The 20,133-nt window shown below is 46.8% G+C and overlaps 1 protein-coding gene across 4 annotated transcripts in view; it reads left to right on the top strand.

Moving 5' to 3' along the window:
• The window catches only part of LOC108163182 (uncharacterized protein DDB_G0283357), a 36,405-nt gene that overhangs the window by 10,041 nt on the left and 6,231 nt on the right, over positions 1–20,133 (top strand). For 2 of the 4 annotated variants that reach the window (XM_033394857.1, XM_033394868.1), the window contains exons 2-7: positions 5,084–5,452; positions 13,090–13,273; positions 14,628–14,810; positions 14,878–16,164; positions 16,235–16,727; positions 16,935–17,297. In XM_033394857.1, the coding sequence (XP_033250748.1) occupies positions 5,084–5,452; positions 13,090–13,273; positions 14,628–14,810; positions 14,878–16,164; positions 16,235–16,727; positions 16,935–17,297 (2,879 nt within the window). Of the gene's footprint in view, positions 1–1,091; positions 2,198–5,083; positions 5,453–11,659; positions 12,137–13,089; positions 13,274–14,627; positions 14,811–14,877; positions 16,165–16,234; positions 16,728–16,934; positions 17,298–20,133 lie in introns of those variants that run through there. The other 2 variants (XM_017298322.2, XM_033394862.1) reach the window with 2 other exon arrangements.

Here is a 20,133-nt window from a genome sequence, read left to right on the forward strand (position 1 = left end):
AGTATTCCATATATGAGATACATTTCAGGCACATGCATTTGTAGCTGCCTTAACGGATCTAAGAGACCCTTTATATGGCAGCTAGTGAATGCAAAACCCAGATGTTCCTTAAGAATTCTACCCGAATTTATTGGAGTTTTTTCACTTCAGTCTTTCTTTGGATTTGAAATTCATTCAAGTGCACATTTGTACAAATTTGTATGTGTTTGTGTATTCAATATATGAGTGTTTTTGGCAGTGGCGGAAATATTTCCAGCAGGACATATAATCTTCGACGTAAAGGATCCAAGTGCAAGCCACCATCTAAGCTCGAGGAAAGACCCCACACTGTGGAGTGGAGGATGCTCTCCAGATACATATGTATGTACATCTGTTTAGTGCGATCATCTGTACATTTATCTGTATTGTTGTTGCCGTCATTGTTGGCCAATTGGCCTGGACAACGGCGGCTGTCAATTAGCCGAGAACAGAACTCAACTCGCAGTTGAAATTGCTGAATGCCCCTGCAACAGCAGCAACAATATTACGACTATTCGAGTACATTATTAACAACAAATTTTTGATCGGCCCCGATGGTGGGGGAGGGGTGGGGTGTATTCTGGTTGTTGTTGGTGTTGGCGCGTGCGCAGCCAAGTGAAACATTTGGAAGCGATGACTGCCCCTCTAGCAGCAGCAGCAGCAGCAGCGGGAGCGGCAGCAACAGGAGGGTTGCCGTTGGCAGAGTTGACATGGCAGTGAGCGTGAAAAATAAATAAATACGACTGTAATATTGTACAATGAAATGGGGGTTGCGTTGCTCATTCAGAGAGCTCTTCAGCTCTCGACCGACTCTTCAATGTTGAGCAAACACCGCCACAGCCACCGCCACCGCCACCAACAATAACAATAACAATAATACAACGTACAACATACAAAAATAAAAACAAAAACACAACAAAAAACTCTTAATCATACACTGGCGCTGGCAGAGACGTCAGCTGCGCAGTTGGCGGAACTTTTGCATAGGATTTTGTGTTTTTGTTTCAGCTTCAGACTCGGAGTCGGAGTTTTATTTTTGGCCAAACAACATTTGCGTCGACGTCGTCACGGAAGGCAGACGCGACAAACGCGACAACGCGACATCGAACGGAAACCGGAAAACGAAAGAAAAAAGAAAAACCATAGTAAAAAACAAATTAAAAGCCATCAGCGGATTGCGACAAAACAAGAGAAAGAGCAGAGAACGCTAACGAGAACGCCAAGCGGGAATCGGGAATTGGGGGAACTGGGAGAACTGGGAGAGCTGGGAACGGGACGGGACCATGCCCAGTAGTTCGCCGGTGATCGTGTGGAACGGTGCTCAGTACACGGCCAGCAGCAAAGAGCTCGAGCAGCTGCGTCGCGACTACGGCCTGGATGCACGCATGCTGGAGGCGACTCTCGTGCCGCGCTACAAACGCCACAAGCCGGAGGCCAGTGCCCGCAACGAGCACGTTAAGCTAAAGCCAGGAGCAGGCAAGCCCAGCCCCAGCTCCAGCTCCGACTGGATCCTGCGCCAGGACAAGGATAAGACCGTGAGTCAGGTCAACTTCCATCCCTGGCCGGGCACCCACTTCGATCTGGTGCCGTGGCGACGCACCCGCTCCGCCTTGGACCTCACCTCGGTGGCGGACTACAACCAGAGCCACAGCCACAGCCACAGCCTGGTGGTGGATGCCAAGTCGCTGCGCGGCCTAGAGAAGCTCGAGTTGCGGCAGCAACGTCGCCGCCTGCAGCGGGCCCAATCCACGCAGCAAGGCCTGCGGCGCCTCGTCCGGGTCCGCCTCATCTTCTCAATCGAGCTGCGCCACAAGCGGATGGAGGTGCTGCGCAAGAGCTCGCTGCCCGTGCGGGTGTTCGAGCAGCGGTTCGCTCTCAGTGAGAACGAGAGCGCCGCCTACGAGCGGGTGCTCCTGGACGCCAATGTTGGTGTCGACCAGCATGTGGGGTACTTCAGCAGACGGCAGCAGCAGCAGCAGGGACCACAGGATGAGCAGCTAGTGGTCGATTTTGCCAGTGAAACGGAGGCCGAAACGGAGGAAAAACCAGAGCCAGAGGAGGCCCTGTATGCCACGATCGCCAGTCCAGGGACCAAGAGAGCAGCTACCACTGCCAGCGTCACTCCTTCGGCGGGTCAGGTGCCATGCGTCAAGTGTCGCGACATTGCCATCAAATTAAGGTAAACCTCGGACGCAGTGAAATCTCCTCCAATCTTCTGTTCAGACAGAAATTCGAACGGTAAACGAGAACAGAAAAAAAGAAAGAAAAAAACACTTTTAAAATAACTCTACTCCAAAACTTAATTGATCTGCAGTACAGTGAAGTGTGACTAAAGAATACCGAGCCAAATCAGCTCAAAGTTTGTTCATTTTTTTCCGAGTGATTCAAGTGTTTCACACTATTAAGTGTTCATATGTTGCTTATGCTCGGAAGAGCAGCATCTCTCTAGTGATTGTTTCCATATAAATCTTTTGGTTTACAAATGGATGGTGCAAAATTCCCATGCTGCCATAACTTCCAATGCTCTTCCATAATGGCAGAGTGGGTATTCAAAAATTGATTATCATCTTCCGTTCTCAGTTATTACCTCTTTCCTTGGACATCTTCCCAATGATTTCTTCTTATACTAGATATAACGCTAATGAGTGGAGAAATGATAGACACATATTGGTCTGCTAAAAATAATTTTGTTGAGTATTTTCTGCCAGCCACAGGCAATAAAAAAATCCTTGATGAAACTCCAAAAATATCTCTAAGCCTCTATCCTCCGCTTGAACTAGAACTGCTCCACTGTGAAACATATACTCCTCTTGGCATTCTGCTATTGAACTGATCTAACAACTTCCTTCCATTTGCCATGGATGAGATCAGAGGAGAGGAGTCTTTTCCAAAGAGAAGTCTGCTCTGACCCTCTGTCGAGCTGCGTGCATCAAATGTTGACCCCTTAGCACTCTCGTCTTATCTGTGGGACTCGTAACAGATCTTGATGTTCCCTAACCCTGTTCGCCAGTTTGCTTGACCAACTGGCCCCCAATGCTCTTGCCAAATAGTTTATTTCACTTTTTCCTCACTTTTCTGTGCGGCGTTTATGGCCGGTGTTTGTTGGCTTTGCCGGCGGCTTGTGGCACCTGCCGCCCTGCTTCGTTGACACCTGCTACCGGCCCGTTTCCATTTTTCTGCTGCTGCTACCGTTGATGCAATAAACTGGAAGAAAGTGTCGTCTTCTCGGCTTTCTGTTTCTTTATCATTCGCCAAACTGGGAAAGCAAACACAAACACTCACACACAAAGCAACAACGGAAAAGCATTTTTCCCATTTTCCTCAAATAGCGAAAGGTATATCCGAATATAGGAGCAGTTTGTCTCTGAAAAATGTCATTGCGTGAATATAAATACAATATATTATTATTAAATAGAATGTACAATTATGAAATTCAATTCATGTAGCTGCCCAGAAGCAAGGGGTATCTTGTGCCTCGAGCCCCTATCCAGCTTCGCTGCTAACAATTAATTTTCGGTCGTGTGTGTTCAGTTTTTCTCGTTGAGCAGGGACAGGCTATCATTACGAGAGTATCATTATGATTGGTGCTCCGCAGCGGAAACGGCAGGGGACGACGACGAGGTGGAGACAAACGATCAAGTGAGTCAGCAATGCCATAAATACGACTGGAGCCAGCGGAGGCAGTAGACTTGACCCGGTTTAGTGATTTGGAAAAGGGCACCCACTGAAGTCAGCCAATGCAGTCGAAGGAGCCCCCAGACAGAGATGCCATCAACGTTAATTGCCAGTGCTTCCTTAAATAATTAAGAGGAGCATCTAATCATTTTGTTTTGCCGAGTGTAAGCCGCTGTTTCAGTGTAAATAATTGGACTGTTTCTGTATTTTTGCATCGTTTAAATAATGCAAATGTAACATAGCTTAGGTGCTTCGTTGGATAGCAACCAATTATTCAATAACTTTAACGATTTGTCCCATCTTCCATACTCCCTACCTTCATTATACCGATATGACGTTCATTTTCCTGTTTTATTGCCCTGAAAATGTACTCTTCAGGGCTCAAATCAATGGAAATTGTGGCCCATAAATTCCACATTTAAGCTTTTTAATTGTTCATCACACATAAAAGATAAGAGAGATCATCATCTGGTTTATTAATGGCTGATACTGCCATGTTGCCCCGCAAGTTCGTGTCCCAAGTCTTTTGTTTCTCGCAGCAAAGTTGGCTGCAATTTATTTTCAGGCGCATGCGCAAAAGTAGGCAACACTTTTTTTGAAAGCTTTAAGGCACTTCCGTTTGAATCACTTTAGTTTCCTAAGCGATTGTAGATATGTATATGGCGGGTCTTAACTATAATTCTTACTGTTTTCACCATTCTGAGCAGCCATTAGCGAATTTCTCCGCGATATGATGGTCTCTGGGCGATACAATTGCTCTCTCAGCATCGCAAAACCCCAGCTCTAAGACATTCATTGGAGAACAGCAGTAAATTGTACAAAAATATCACACATAATATAAGATTAAGCAACTCCTCAGTAAAAGAAATGTCAACTATCAAAAGGAATCCAAGGATATAAGCCAAAATTTGCCACAAAAAAGCAGAATTCGATTTCGGAGCTGGGTTACAAAATTGCAAAACTCTGCGAATCGGGCAAGACTTTCTGCATACAATTTCTTGTATTACCATATGCACTTTTATATGTCCAATTGTACAAGTTTTTATATGTAAAACCTTTTCTTTTTTTGTATTTTTTTTTATCAGCCAAAATATCTGCGAGAAAAATCTATAACTAAGATTAAGTACACATGTAGATGAGATGTGTAACAGCCTTACTTTTGGCTTCTACTAATTAGACGTTGTTTGGATCAGCATCTATAGCCGATTCGATATAGCCATTCTAAGAGACTTTATTATTTAAAGCACAAATATAATTTTCGGAAATAAATAAGGCCTCACAAAAATTGTTCGCGATAAATTGATGGAACTCTCCTTAAAAAAAGTTTAAAAAAAACACCTTCTTTAATATTTATATTACTATAATCCAATTGTTTTTCTCATTTACCCAGAACCATAAACGACTATGCTCTAAGCTCGAATCTGCACTTGAAGCACAACCGCATCAACAACAACAACAACAACAACGCTAAAAGCCAGAAGTTGAACAATCTGCACAGCAACAACAAGGTCATCGGCAACGGCAACATCAACTACAGCAATCTGAACAGAATGCACGCTCACCAGCTGGATTCGTACCTGGGCGGAGGACCAGGACCCCTCCAGATGATGAACATGAGCAACATCAGCCAACTGCACCATCCGGGGAATGTTTCGGCGAACGAAAGGCCCAACGGAGGGGCGCTGGCCCTGCACTATGCCGCCGCGCGCGGCTGCCTCGATTGTGTGCAACTGCTGGTGGCAGCATCTGTGGATATTTGGTAAGTCAAATCGCAGCCAAAATCTGCCAAATGTCGTATGAAGTGAAAGCTTTGCTGTCGTTCTTTATGTGTTTTATCCAGCATCAAATATCCAATATCCGATGCTAAATGGTGGGGGAGCTCGACGATCGATTGTCGTAGTCCCCATTTGTATTTTATTATTTCCTTGATTTGTCCAAGCTCCCATTCGATGGAGTTATCTTTCGATTAAACAATTACTTCAACGCGAGATTTCCACTCCACTTATATTGTATATTGGAAAGGAAACTCTGCGCTGGATAAATATAGTAAGCTCTCAAGAATGGGTCACTGTGTTCTACGATTACTGTTTTCCAATGATGCCAGTCGTTTTCTAGAAAATAATTTCAACAGTTTTCTATATTTAATGCTCAATAGAGCAACGATCTGATTATCATAAGGAAAACCCCTTCAGAGTTTAGTTTCCCGAATGATTTTGAGCTGAGAAATGATTATCTTGGCCCCATCGAACATTTTGAGATCTCCAAACAGTCAATTAAATGCGCTAATTGAAGCTTATTAGCTCATCCAACAATGAAGAAAGAATGATGTGGAGCTGGGGAGGGCGTGCCAGAAGGTGCTCTGCGATCCAGCAAGTGGGCCAACGATCCCCGCCCGGCTACTCGATTCACCCCGAATTCCTATCGCCCCGAAGAGCACGCGTCCAAAGAAGATTCATTTAATTGTTCCAGCTCCGAATGGGAGCCACATGGCCACATGACTGAGGCAAGGCAAGCCAGCGAAGCGAGTTGCAGCTTCCAGCCGGCTTTGAAGCCAAGTTTGGTTCTATCTTGTGCTATTTTCAATTGGAGTCAAACTGGATGTCGGCAGGCGAGCGGTGAGCAGGTGAGCAGGTGGAGCTGTGGCGGCACCACCACTGTGCACCACAAAAGCACCGTTGCAACAAGTTTCTTTCATTCGAATCGAAGTGGAGCAACCTCGGACCAGTCAAGGAATCAGAATCAATGCCAAAGCCTGATCTCCACTCCACTCCATTCCCATTCTGTTCTCTCGTGCTCTCCGCTCTTCCAATTGCCATCTCCCCTCTCTCCTGGTACCCTGGATGTGGTCCGATCTGGTCAGATGCTAGCTGAAATTCATATTTATATCGCGCCGAGCCAGATCAATTGACATGACAGCTGACACAGCGACACAGAAAGCAACAAAAGCTGGCTGCGATGCGGGCTGTTCAATCAGTTCTGGCCAGTGGATAAAATTCACTGGCTCTCTTCGGAGAATGTATTCCCATTAAAGAACTTTCCACCACGAAACCTATTCGCTTTATGGTCAATAACTTTCGAAGCAACCCCCGCCTTAAACTATTCGATAATTTTTTATGCAAAGACGATGCTGAACGCTGGAGATGCTGTTGAATCCTTTCGCCAGGGATTGCAGCTAAAGAACGAGGCCTGCTCGATGAGTTCTAGCTTGGGATACATAGAACTAGACAGTGGTTTGGCTTTGGCGAGTGTTCGGCTCAAAAAAATCATTATCCAGATTTTTGTAATAATTTTTGTATATATTTTTAATAATATGTTTTAATAGTAATCTAGTAGATATCGTGGTACCCTAATTATTATATGTAAGTTCTATGTTGTGTTTTTTGCTGGATATGCACAGATTATCCCTACAAAAAAGATCACTATTTCCAGTCCGTGGTATAGATTGTATGTGGTGTGTGGATATTTTGATGCAATGAAGCACAGCTCTGATGGATAAAAAAGAACGAAGACTGATCTGATCTGATCCGCTTGTTTATTCAGCCGGATAACTCTTACGCCAGCCTTCGGCGTAGACCATTTGATAATATTGCGTGGAGAGGCAGCGGCTCGAGGCAGCGCTTCTTGGGGCAGAAAGCTGGTTTGCCCCGCTCGGCGAGTCGGCTGCTGGTGGCTGATGGCTGCCCCAGCTGAGCTTGGGTTGAGCTGGTTGGGGCAGCGTTGGAAGCGGCAGTGGCGGCGGCACTGCCAGCGTTGGCCACTCGATGTTGGCGCTGGCTATTCGCGTTTGGCCAGTCGAAGCGAACGGTGCTTTCATTTCATTTCGTTCCGTTCCGTCTTGACTCTGCTCTGCTGCACTGGTGGTGCTGTTACCGTTTACCCACATCGCATCGCACCGTTACAAGCAGCAGCAGCAGCAGCAGCAGCAGCAGTGTCTGTGGCAGTGGCAGTGGCAGCAACATGCGGCCAAAGAATGAATTTGAATTTTGATTCCAAATGTGGGATCTGGCACGGTTTCGTCTCGCTTCTTCGGACTCTGATGCTCGATGCAGCAGCTCGGGCCTGAAAGCTGCGGCCACGCCTCCGCCACCGCCAACGCCACCGCCTGCGCCTTTGCCTGCCAGTCGCCTCCTGCCCAGCAGCCCCTGCCAGTGCCACCTCAGAGAGCTTGCAACGCGCTGGTCAGCCAGAAGAAGCCGACAAAATTTCGCGCTTCAAAGTATTTCGAATGCAGTTAACGAATCGGAACGCGAATTAATTAACAGTTTCAGTGTACCAAAGAACTGCAAGATACAACAGAAACACCAGCAACAACAGCAACAACAGCAACATCGGCAACATCGGCAACAACACTCATCAAACAGTAGCAACAAGATTGAGCTCAATGCTGAAGCCAGCTCGAGATCCAGTAACCGCAACCATGAAAAGGTAGCCTCGGCCGCATCTTTCAGCCATTCAGTTTCAAATAATCAATTGGCCAGGCAGCGAGGAGGATGCCTCGAAAGACTGCCCCAAGAACAAACCGAATCGGATAGGACTCCCTACTACTCCGTGTCTCAATAAAACTGTGATCGTTTTTTGTGTTGTTTTGCGCGGCTTGGTGGTGTGTGAGTGTGTGTTTGTGTGTGAGCCAACAAAAATAAGTTATACAAAATTCCAACAACGAAAATATACTGTGAGTGCTCTGTGCTTGTGGAACCTGGAAGGAAAACTAAACCTAATCTAATATATAAAATATCAACAAAATAATCCATATTGAGACTGCAACTGGCAGTCACCTAAATGGACAGCAAATTCTACTAATGAACCTGTAAATACGATAAAGATCTGCATCGGCCAGGCTCTGATAGGGCTTCGGTATAAAAAGAGATCGAAAGATGAATGATATATTGATTAAAAGAGGGAAATAGTAAAAGATTACATGGGATATACCCGTGAAATAGATAGAATAGATAGAAAGAATCATAAGATGGATCAGAAATGGGACATGGTTTTCTAGAAAGATTACCCACAACTAGCCATGTTTAAACTAGTTCTACTACCTTACTCGATTGAATTTAAGTATCGAAAGATACTAGATATACCCTTATAGACAAAGAAAAAGATAGACAGGCAGATAGTTAGATATTTACTTTTATTTCTATGGTTCAGACCGAAAGAGACCCTTTTTAAGCCACAAAAGATGAAACACAGACAGAACTCTTGACAATTTAAAAAGATGCATCGAAAGATGTAAGAATAAATGTATTCGGAGCTGGTTCAGCATATATTTAGGTAGATAGATTGAAATAGATTATGCGATGAGACTCAGTTCGTAAATGAAACTCGAAAATGTATGCTGGAAAACCCGGTTGAATGCCCTTGAACTGCCTTGAACTACACTCAGTGGTGGGACAAACGGTTCTGGAATGATCAAATGATCACTTGACACCCACAAATGGGAGAACATTGAGGCGCTGTCGGTTCCCACAAATGCCTGAATATCATTTAAAGTTTTCTATCAATCGATTTGTAAGATTGTCTCATTGTCGCTCTTTATCTGTCTCTGTCTGTGTCTGTATCTGTATCTCTCAGTGGTATATTTGTGTCATCCGAGTCCGAGTTGCTTTCATTCTGCATTCACTCAGTGATCGGCGATTGGCAGCGGCGATCGTCAATAGCCAGCCTCACTTGTGCACGCAAATGCTCAATTAAACACTGCTATATGTTGGGGCTGCCGCGTCATAAACGAGTATTCATCTAACTGTCAACTGGCACATCTAACGAGGTGCGTGTGAGGCCTCTCCGCCCCATCCCCATCCCCATACCCATACCCATCCTCCTGCTTTCGTCTGCACGTCAATTATTCCGCCTTTCATTTGTCGGGGCTTCAATTTGGTTTTCTATATGGCAAGACACATTAAATAAATTAAAAAATAATTATTAAATTGCAATTAGAAAAGAAAAACACACAAAACAAAAAACAACAGAGCAGAGCAGAGCAGCGCGGAAAGGAGAAGATATCAAATTGGGAATATATATATATAGATATATATTTCTTACTGTATTTTCACCTATTTCACCAAAGAAGCCACAGCAGAAGAAAAACCAAACAGAAGCTGAAACAGAGGAGAGCACGTCATGGTATAGGCGGGTGGGGGGATAAAGATGAAAAATCAACTTTAATTGGTTTACAATTCATTTCTAAAGCGAGAAAAGCTGGAAAATGTAACAAGTCGTCCGAAGTCGGACGAAGAAAGCCACTTGAAGCGCCTTCTTCCACGCTCTCTCTCTCTCTGTCTCTCTCCCTCTCTCTGTCTGCGGTGTATCTCACAGTGCCCGGTGTCGGTCTCGGGTATGCCGTGTGTGTGCAATACCCATGAAGTCGTAAGCCAGTTGACTAAGTGAACAGTACAGTATATGTATATCTGCACATTACCCATCATCGTCGCCACCGCGCCTCCTCCGACGCCTCCGCTTGGCACCGCCAGCATCATTGGCGAGGGGCGAAAGCACAGTGGGACAATGGCTATGAGAAGGGAGGTATAATTTCCAAAAGGAGACATAGTAGATATAGATCAAATGAGAGAAGCTTGATAGATTGAAGGTGGTTGCCTGATGGCAGCGCAAATATCCAAGTATTAGCTTTAAAGTATCTTTTAGTATAAAAAAGTAGGAGGTAGCGATGATAGACATCTATAGGGCTAGTGGAATACATTACTAATAGAATGTTCAGTAAACAACGATAGTTCGGAGGAGCAGAATATAGTAGAATGAAAACCTTAGCCGATATAAGCGGAAGAACTATTAATAAGGAAATAAAGGCTTTGTATAGGATATAGGATAGGGTAGGATATAGATTATAGCAACTCAAAAAGATACATAACAGATACAAAGATTGCGAGGCAAGAAGAAACCTGTATGGAAGGGAATATACAGATATATATCCAGTATACCATAAATTACCGCTTGCACGCTTGCCCCACTGTGTGGCATGTGGAAAGCAGTGATGTGCTCGCGTTGCCAGCTAAATGGTAACAGCAGCAGCAGCAGACGCCACACGGCCCGCGGCATCTACTGGGAGTCAGGCGTAACACAGAGAAACACAGTCTGGTGCACCGCCCCCTCCCCTCCTCCACCATGTCCACCTCCACCTCTATCTTCATCCCAGTGCAGTTTTTTTTCTCGCTTTTAAGCGTTAATTTCACCAAAATACAAAAAAAAGATAAGTGCCAGATCGGAGGAGAGGCAGCGGCAGAGGCGGCAGAGAAATAGTGTTTTACTAGAAGTTTGTCGAGCAGATCGAGCATCGAGGGTTTAATCTCGAAGCAGCCACATCGGAAGCCAGACAACGGATCCAGAGCCGGGCCGAAACAGACTTTCGGTTTCAGCAGAGAGATGCGCTACTCGTAAAGTGTGTTCCATATAAACCGGGATACGATACGATACGATACGATACGATAAATCTGTATACGATCTAGGACGCCGACCGAAAAACTCGATATGCAAATCCACGAAACCGAAAAGAAAACCGAAAAACATCTAGCGGCGGTTAAATATTCAAGTGATTTTTCCTAAACCAGTTTCATATTTTTTTATGTTTGCTCTTGATTCAGTGTTAAGTTTAACGGTATTGGGAAAACCAGAGTGAAATAAACGGAAAACCAGAAGGCAAGGCAGAAGAAAACCTCAAGACACGAGTGGTGCCAAAAACGAAAGTGTTGACTGTTTTTTTGAGTAGGTAAGCCAAGGCCATGAAGCGATCAAGAGATTCCTGCAAGTCCAATTCAACACAAGCACCAAGCACTTTACCAATCAAACAATCAATCAAGCAATCAATCCAATCCAAACTGAGACTATCGCACACACTCGAACACACACACACCACCCCAGCCCACAGCCCCTGCCACCGAAAATTGATCTTGAACCTTACCAACCAACACTGGCCATCCATACAACCCTCCTTGCAATCCCATCCCTCTAGCTACTTCTCCACCATCAACGTTAAGAAGGGCCTGCTGGGCCGCATGACCACAAGTCTGACCTCCTACCGCCGCAGTAAACAGAAGAGCAAATCGAACAATGACATCCACACGATCATCGCCACAGAGGTAACGGCCGCCATCCTCAGCAGCAGCACCCACAGCAGCAACTCGGAGATCGAGCAGGGCCCCGCGGAGCCAGGAGGCCAGGATCAGGAACGGGACAGCCACAGCCATAGCCGCGGACAGGAGACCCCCAATCCCAGTGATCTTCACGACCTAAGTGAGCTCATGATGGAGGCACACAAGCACCAGCATCAGCATCCGCACCAGCATCAGCATCAGCAGAGGAAAGCCGCTGTGGAGGCTGTCAGGGATCGTCTGGATGTGGAGGATGAGCCCGACTCCAATGATGACGACGAGGCCACGCCCATGCTAAGCGGTGTGGGGCGGAAGGAGCAGAACAATCGCCGCAGTGTTGTGAGGTTCGAAGGGGGTATTCATAAGAGATCTTAATAACATTTTCCTGGCACCCAAATGTTCCTTTAATGGAATCTTTAGGAATATTTTCAAATGTTCTTAAACCTCCAAGAATACGAGTAATGAAACTAAATATAAATATTACCAATTGATCATAAACATATAAGAGTAGTACAGATGTAATGTGCGATCCAGATTCAAACCTTACTTCTGTTCAAAGGAATAGGTTTGGATCTGGATCTGTGCCGATTGAACAATGGTTCTGGTGTTGTCTGAAGTTCAGGTAGTTGCACATACCATCTCATACTCATTTCCCATTTGAGCGCATGACAATGGGCTCATTCTTTGTTAATAGCAGGAATCAGCACTTTCGAATGAGCGGAATAATCATTATTGTAATAATAATACATTAGATATAGTTTGTTACAAATTGTATAGACTTCGACCCGTTTCAAATTTTTTTTCCCACAAAACCACAGATCCACATTCCATAATATGTGTATCAAAGCTTTCGATCGATCGATTAATGATATTCCACAAAAAAGAAAAGAAAGAGCAGGCAAATGAACAGCTAGAAGAGCGTCGAAGGGGAAAGATGATGAACCCATGCAAGCCCGAGTTCAATCTGTCCACTTCTTTTGCGTAAAGACACTGATAATGTTGCCCGTTGTGATATCACTGTATTGCGATGGCGTTTTTTTTTTTTTTGTAGCCTGAATGGTATGTGAATGCCGTGTGTATGGCTGGTGACTGCCATGTGAATACTTTAGGAGATTTAGCTATTTTTGTAAGGCTCAAATCTGGCGATCATGCCAGACTTTTTGCTCATTAAACACTTGATTTTTCCTCTCTTAAGCCGACTAATTGGATGCCAATTTATATGAACGTCTTTTTTGTCTTTTTTGTTTGTTTTTTTTCTTCTCTTTTTCTGTGGCACGCTTTTCCCTGCCGATTGCAGCGCCAATACGCAAATGGACAATGATGTCACGCCCGTCTATTTGGCAGCACAGGAGGGCCACTTGGAGGTGCTCAAGTTTCTGGTGCTTGAAGCCGGCGGCTCGCTTTATGTTCGTGCACGCGACGGCATGGCACCGATCCATGCCGCTTCACAAATGGGCTGCTTGGATTGCCTCAAATGGATGGTAAGCTGGCTGTGGCCAAGTGGCTGTGCAACACATAAAATTTGGCTGCCATGTAGTTAGCAAACTGTAGCAGCAGCCAATGGGGGTCAATTGGAACATTCGACTCGGCTTTGCCGCGAACTCGTTTTGTCCGCTGTCCGTAGTCCGCTCTTTTTTCGGTCCTGTTTGGGGTAACGGGGTTCTGGCGTCTTGACTAGTTTGTCGCCTGGCCTATTCAATTTATCAATTGGAGAATCTGTCCGACGAGAGAGTCAGGGGAGACCAAGAAACGAGAGAGAGAGAGGTAGAGAGGTAGAGATTGGCTTATGCAAAGCAACACTTCATGCAGGAGTATCTTGCAGATACCCGCTGACAATGGGCCATGCATTGTATCCGCTCTGCCTGTCTCGCTCCCTCCCACCAAGAACCAGAATGAATTTTTCAAGATCATCGGTGAAGTCTCGCTGGCAGTAGAAAATCACCTTTCTAAATTGAACTAAATAGTTTTCATTTGCCGTAAGACCCGACGGGTGGATAACCACTTTCCACAACACAGCCAAAAGGCAGGCTCTCGACGGACAGTGACACAGTGAGCGTGGACAGCGAGACGCTGAGTGGACAGTGAGGTACTCAACCAAGTAGCCGTTAACAGACACTGAACAAACAAGCAAATATCGTATCAAACAGGACAATGAGATGCTGAACGAGTAGTGAGACACTGAGTGGACAGCAGGCTGAACGGTCAGTGCAGCACTTGACAGACAGTGATTCAGTACGTGAGGCACTGCAGTGAGGGGGAAAGTAAGAGAAGGTGGGCAAATACTGGGTCTATCTATGTAGGATAGGACGATAAAAGTCAGGGTATTTTATGTGGGACTGTAGAAACAGAGAGTTATTTTCAAGAATCGAAGACACCGAATAAACGGTCCCATGCGTTGCATCAAAGACTATAAAAAACCAACATGTTGCAACTATCATTCGATGCTCCGTGGTACATACGTGGGCTATCCTTCAACTATGACCGCTGTCCACTGCCCATTCGGCTTTGTCTGTTTCTCAATCCCTCAGACATTGCGACGCGCACAAGTCCGTCCCAAAAAACCCAAAACAATATACATTGTTTGGGCATGACACAGTAAAATGCTGCTCAATTCTCTCACACGAAAAACCATGAAAAACACCGCCATAAAACATCTTCTTGGTGCCTCATGCAACATCTTGGTAATTGAGCAGACACGAAGACTCACTGGACACTGAGATCCCCAACGAGGTACCGGTCTAGGGGAAGGCAGTTAGGGACACTCTTTTATGTGGCTAATCAATCACTAATGCATTTGGTTTTTTGTTTGACGTTTCTCCTTGCAACAATCCACAGGTTCAAGACCAAGGAGTCGACCCAAATCTGCGCGATGGCGATGGGGCCACACCACTGCATTTTGCCGCCTCGCGCGGTCATCTGTCCGTGGTGCGTTGGCTGCTCAATCACGGAGCCAAGCTGTCGCTGGACAAGTATGGCAAGTCCCCCATCAACGATGCGGCCGAGAACCAGCAGGTTGAGGTGAGTACGAGCTTGCAACCTGCTACCTGCCACAAGCTAACTCTCTGACCTCCCTCATCGCCTGCAGTGCCTGAATGTGCTGGTCCAGCACGGGACATCTGTGGACTACAACAGCAAGAACAGCGTGCAGCGACACAAAACACAGCAGCAACTGCAACATCAGCAGCAGCAGCAGCAACAGCAGCAGCAGCAGCAGCAGCACCATCAACAGCAGCAACATTTTAGCAGCAGCTGCAACTCGAACTCGAACTCCTCTAAGCAGACGAGCCGCAGCAACACGATCAAGTCCAAGTCATCGTCCACACTGAGCTCCGATGTGGAGCCCTTCTACTTGCATCCGCCGGCAGTGAGTGGGGGCGCTGGAGGATCGGCCATGGGCCTGGGCATGGGCATCGGTATGGGAATCTCGCGAAAGAACAGCGATGCCTTGTACTCGCAGCAGTCGCGAAGTTCCTCAGAAAAGCTCTACAACGGCAGCTCCTCCATGGGAGGCAATGGAGGCGGGGGCGGAAGCAGCTCCACGGTCGGCGGCGGTGCGCTGCTGCCCAACGATGGACTCTACGTGAACCCCATGAGGAACGGCGGCATGTATGCCACGCCCTCGCCAAACGGCAGCATCTCGGGTGAGTCGTTCTTTCTGCACGACCCCCAGGACATAATCTACAACCGGGTGAGAGATCTGTTCGTGGACTCGGACTGCAGCAGCGTGAAGCAGCACAACAACCACCACAGCCATCACAGCCACCATCATCAGCAGCAGATAATGCAGTCGAAGGCTGGCAATGCAATGACCATCCAGGCGGATGTCCACTCCAGCTCCAGCGGTGCTGGCAGCGGCTCCGACGAGTCCGTCTCCATCTCGTCCAGCTTCAATTCGCCGAAGAGCAGCAATCACCATCATCAGCAGATGCGCAGCCAGAGCTTCAACCGGCATGGCAGCAGCAGCAATAGCAACATCAGCAACGGCAACGGCAATGGCAACGGCAACAGCAGTGGCGCCAAGAACAACAACAACTACAAACAGCACAAGAACATTGCCAGCAATGGCAATCAGAATGGTGGCGGGGATCACGATTACGAGGACATCTATCTGGTGCGGGAAGAGTCGCGCAAGCAGCACCAGCACCAGCAGCAGCACCAGATACAGCTGCAGCAGCAGCAACAGCAGCAGCAGCAACAACAACAGCAACAACAACAGCAGCAGCAACATCAGCTGCAACAGCAGCAACAACAGCAACAGCAGCATAAATACAATGTGGGACGATCTCGGTCGAGGGACAGTGGCTCCCATTCCCGTTCGGCCAGCGCCAGCTCCACACGCAGCACGGACATTGTCCTGCAGTACAGCAACCATGTGCGTATATCCCGTCAACAAAATCCCGTAACACCTCCCAATTGACCAATTATATTTCATTATTTTGTAGCACTTGAACAACAAGCGGAACAACAGCAACTCTAGCAGCAACAACAACAACAGCAGTACCAACAACATAAGCAACAACAACAACAACAGTGTGCTCAATCGCAACAAATCGCATTCAATCATCGGCCTGCACAGCAGCAAATACGAGTCCTCGCTGAAGGACAACTACAGCTCAAAGAACGTGAATCTCAAGAACCAGCTGCTCAATGGCGGCATCAAGAGCGACACCTACGAGAGCGTCTGTCCGCCGGAGGATGTGGCCGAACGCACCAAACAGACCCACAAGAACTCCATGATCCGCAACAATCTGGTGGATGCCTCCATGCCAGCGATGCTCGGCAGCAGCAGCCCCAATATTGCCCAGAATGGCACTGGCAACGGCAACGGAAGCGGCAGCAACAGCAACAACCATCAGAACAACAGCAACAATAACCTGGGCGGCAGGAACCTGAAGCGGGTATCCTCGGCTCCCCCCATGCAGAACGTGGCTTTGGGTTAGTTCACACAAGATACTTTTGCAGTAGATCGGGCTAGAATTTAGGTGGAAACTCCTTCCGGATAGCAACAACATTCTGTGTGCACAGTCTTATGATACCCACCTATAGATTTGGTAGACTGATTTATACTTGATACCTAGATCGCATAATTATTAAGCTACCATTGCAAGGTTTAATAAATCCCATTTCTTATCCTTTATCCAGTAAGTGGACCTCCGCCACCGCCTCTGCCACCACCGCTGCGAGCTCCGACTCAGCAGCAGCAGCGCAACAACTTGAATGCCGAGCAACCGAGCAACAATATCAGCAGCAGCAACAGCAGCATCTACAAGAAGAATGTGTACGGAGTAAGCTCCCCGGTCTCCACTACTGGCAGTGGCAGTGGCAGTGGCAGTGGCAGTGGCAGCGTTGCAGTGCCAGCTCCTGGTCCCATTGTCGGTGGCAATGCGAATGCTGCCAGCGAAGCCGCTGACTCCGACTCTGGCCTGGAGGTGATCGAGGAGCCGAGTCTGCGGCCATCTGAACTAGTGCGGGGCAATCACAATCGCACTATGTCCACCATTTCAGGTGAGCTGCAGTTGGGTTATCCAGCGAATCTTGAATATGAATGTCTCGAATATCTGAGCAGTACTGGAAATAGACCTTGGAAATTCAGGGAAATGTCCTGTGGCTGTTTTTATATTATATATGTATATATATGCGAATGAGTAATTCATGATACCATCCGTATAGCAATAGAACCAGACGTGCATTAGTTTTTGCCAGTTGCCATATGTACATATATCCCAATATATTTTATCATGTCGTTCATGACCTAGAAATCATCAATCAAATTGGGTTCTCTCCATTCGAATCACATATCTCTTTGGATACGTTGGAAAATTTCAAAATTTTATAAAATAACGTTGCTGCTGTTGCAATGGAAATGAATACTTCCGAGTCAAGCGATGAAGTGGACCTAATCGATATTGGGACTGTAAGTTCATCCACACTGGGCATGGACCCTCGCCGCAAGAGGCTGCCAAAGGATCAGTCCGATCCGTGGTCTTTCGATATGGATTCCCTTAGGGAGGGGCTAACCAATACACCGTCCAACAAGGACAAGTACATTATCTACAGTGTTGGCAATCCCACGCTCTTCCTCAAGTCGCTCGATCCGCAACAGCTCAACGATGATGAGACAGAGCTGCTCGACAAGCACTTGACGGATGTTAAGATGGTCCCACCACATTCGCCGATGCGCCCCGATCCCAATATAATAATTGAGGGCATGAGACGCGAATGTGTCCAACAGAAGGCCTTCAAGGGTACTAGCAACCGTGGCAAGCTGGCTAAGGGCGCATATAAAGGCAGATACAGGGCCCCATGTGGCGATGTCAGGATCTATCCCAAGCACGATGGCGTTCGTAAGAAGACTGTGCCGAACGTGGACACTGACTCCATTCCCAGTACCAGTCGGGGCCTGGCTTCGAATCCCCAGCCGTCCCGCAGCCACTCCAGACCCATTAACACCAGTGGCCAGGCCACGAAGGACGAGAGCAAGCCCTCGTGTTGGGATTTTCCCAAGCCGGCTGCCAGTAACTCGAAACACATTCCAGAGGCCAATTTCAACATTAAGCAACCTCTGAAAACACCCACTGCTGGTAACTCGAAGCACATTCCAGAGGTCAATTTCAACCGTAAGGAACCTCTAAAAACTCCCATTTGGAAGGACTTCCAGAAGAAACACTAACAGAAGACTGGTGCCCCCCATTAGACGAATAAACAAAGCTTTGAACATCAACATAAACATCTTTCTCTGTCATTTCCGAGGTCTTTCACCTCAGTAAACAGACAACAAACAGTCAACAGACAGTCGTCAAGAGCCGTTGGGTTGTGGTCTGGCTCGGACATCGGCGTCAGAGACCAGTGGCTTGTGACTGTCAGTCTGCATTGATTGATCAATTAGGGGAAATTTGCCAGTCATGTAGGTCGATTGGACAGGATGAATGCCCTGCAGTCTGCAAACAAGTTTGCACCAATGAGAACCAACTGAAAAGGTAGACAGGCAGTGTCTTGGAGGTGTGCATAGGAGAGGATGTCTCTGCTAAATGTCTCAATGGACTCAATGTCTCAATGAAAGTGTTTGCTGTGTATATTGGTTGAAGTTGGACGCTGCTTGGAACGGTTGTGGCCAAATAGTTAGCTGAGGTTTAGTTCATAAAATCACGGCCATACTCATACCTCTTGAATTCTTCTTTCGACCAAAACGAATTCTTCCTTCAGTCGAATTCGGATTATCCCGAATCACAGAAAGTTGGTGTTTTGCTTTCTCGTTCTCTTTAACAGAAAATCATATGGAGAGTGAGCGAGAAAAACAAACGAAATTTTTGTATCCGTTTCGTTCAGTCCATTTTGGGCGTGCGATTCGAATCCCGCCGGATCGAGTGGTTAATGCATTCGAAAGAAAGCTAGTATTGGTTGAACACAGTTTAAGTATAGTCAGATCAAATGACTGAAGACTAAAAAGTGGGGATTAGGTTCCAGTAGCTCGGCACAACCGACCATCCTTCACGCCGCATTTGGCTTCTGCCAGCCAACCAGTAGTTCCCCTGGGCCATATTTGCTGCCTCATTATCACACAATAAATATCGAGCTTTGACTTAATTGCTGCAATATTAGCAGAGAAAAACGTAACTGAAGCTGAAACTGAAAATAAGACGGTGACAGAGAAGAAATGTGAGTGATAGCTGCCATGTTTGACATGTGTTGGCTCGATTTTCCATTCGCTAATTGCCTATTATGCCCGAGTCGGAGGAGAACTGGAAATGCCTGCGATATATAATTGAGGCTCCGTTCACACGATAAGGCGGCAAAGATCCGTGGAAAATGTTCGCGAAAACAAAGAAGTGGAAGTGAACAAAGTTGAAAAGTGGAAATGGCTGCCGTTGAAAACAATCGAAGCCACTTGACTGCCGGTGCCGTATGGGGGCAGGAGCTACGACAACGTTTTTTGTCGATCGCTATTGAAGCGGTTGGATGACCCAGACCCCGACACCGACCCCCAGATCCCCGATCCCGATACCAAATTGAGGGAAACCAGAAAAGCGATGGGCATGCCAGCAGACAGTCCGACAGTCAGACACTGGACATGGGAGAGTGAATCCCTGGGATCCGATGAGGAAGCTATTTGCCATTCGCTAGTCGCGAGTCGCAAGTCGCAAGTCGCGAGTCGTGAGGTTTGAAGCCCAAGACCCCCAGACCCGAGGCCTGTATCATGTCCCACACATTTCCCCATAATTGGCCCCGACGATGGTTCACTCACCACCCGCACCGCCTCCTCATGGCCTGGGCGGCTGTTGGGGCGGTAGTTCGGGCTCTGCAAAACTTTTACCAATGAAAGTGAACGTGTTTGCCGCAAAAA

This window comes from Drosophila miranda, chromosome XL (genome assembly GCF_003369915.1).
Source record: "Drosophila miranda strain MSH22 chromosome XL, D.miranda_PacBio2.1, whole genome shotgun sequence".
NCBI lineage: Eukaryota > Metazoa > Arthropoda > Insecta > Diptera > Drosophilidae > Drosophila > Drosophila miranda.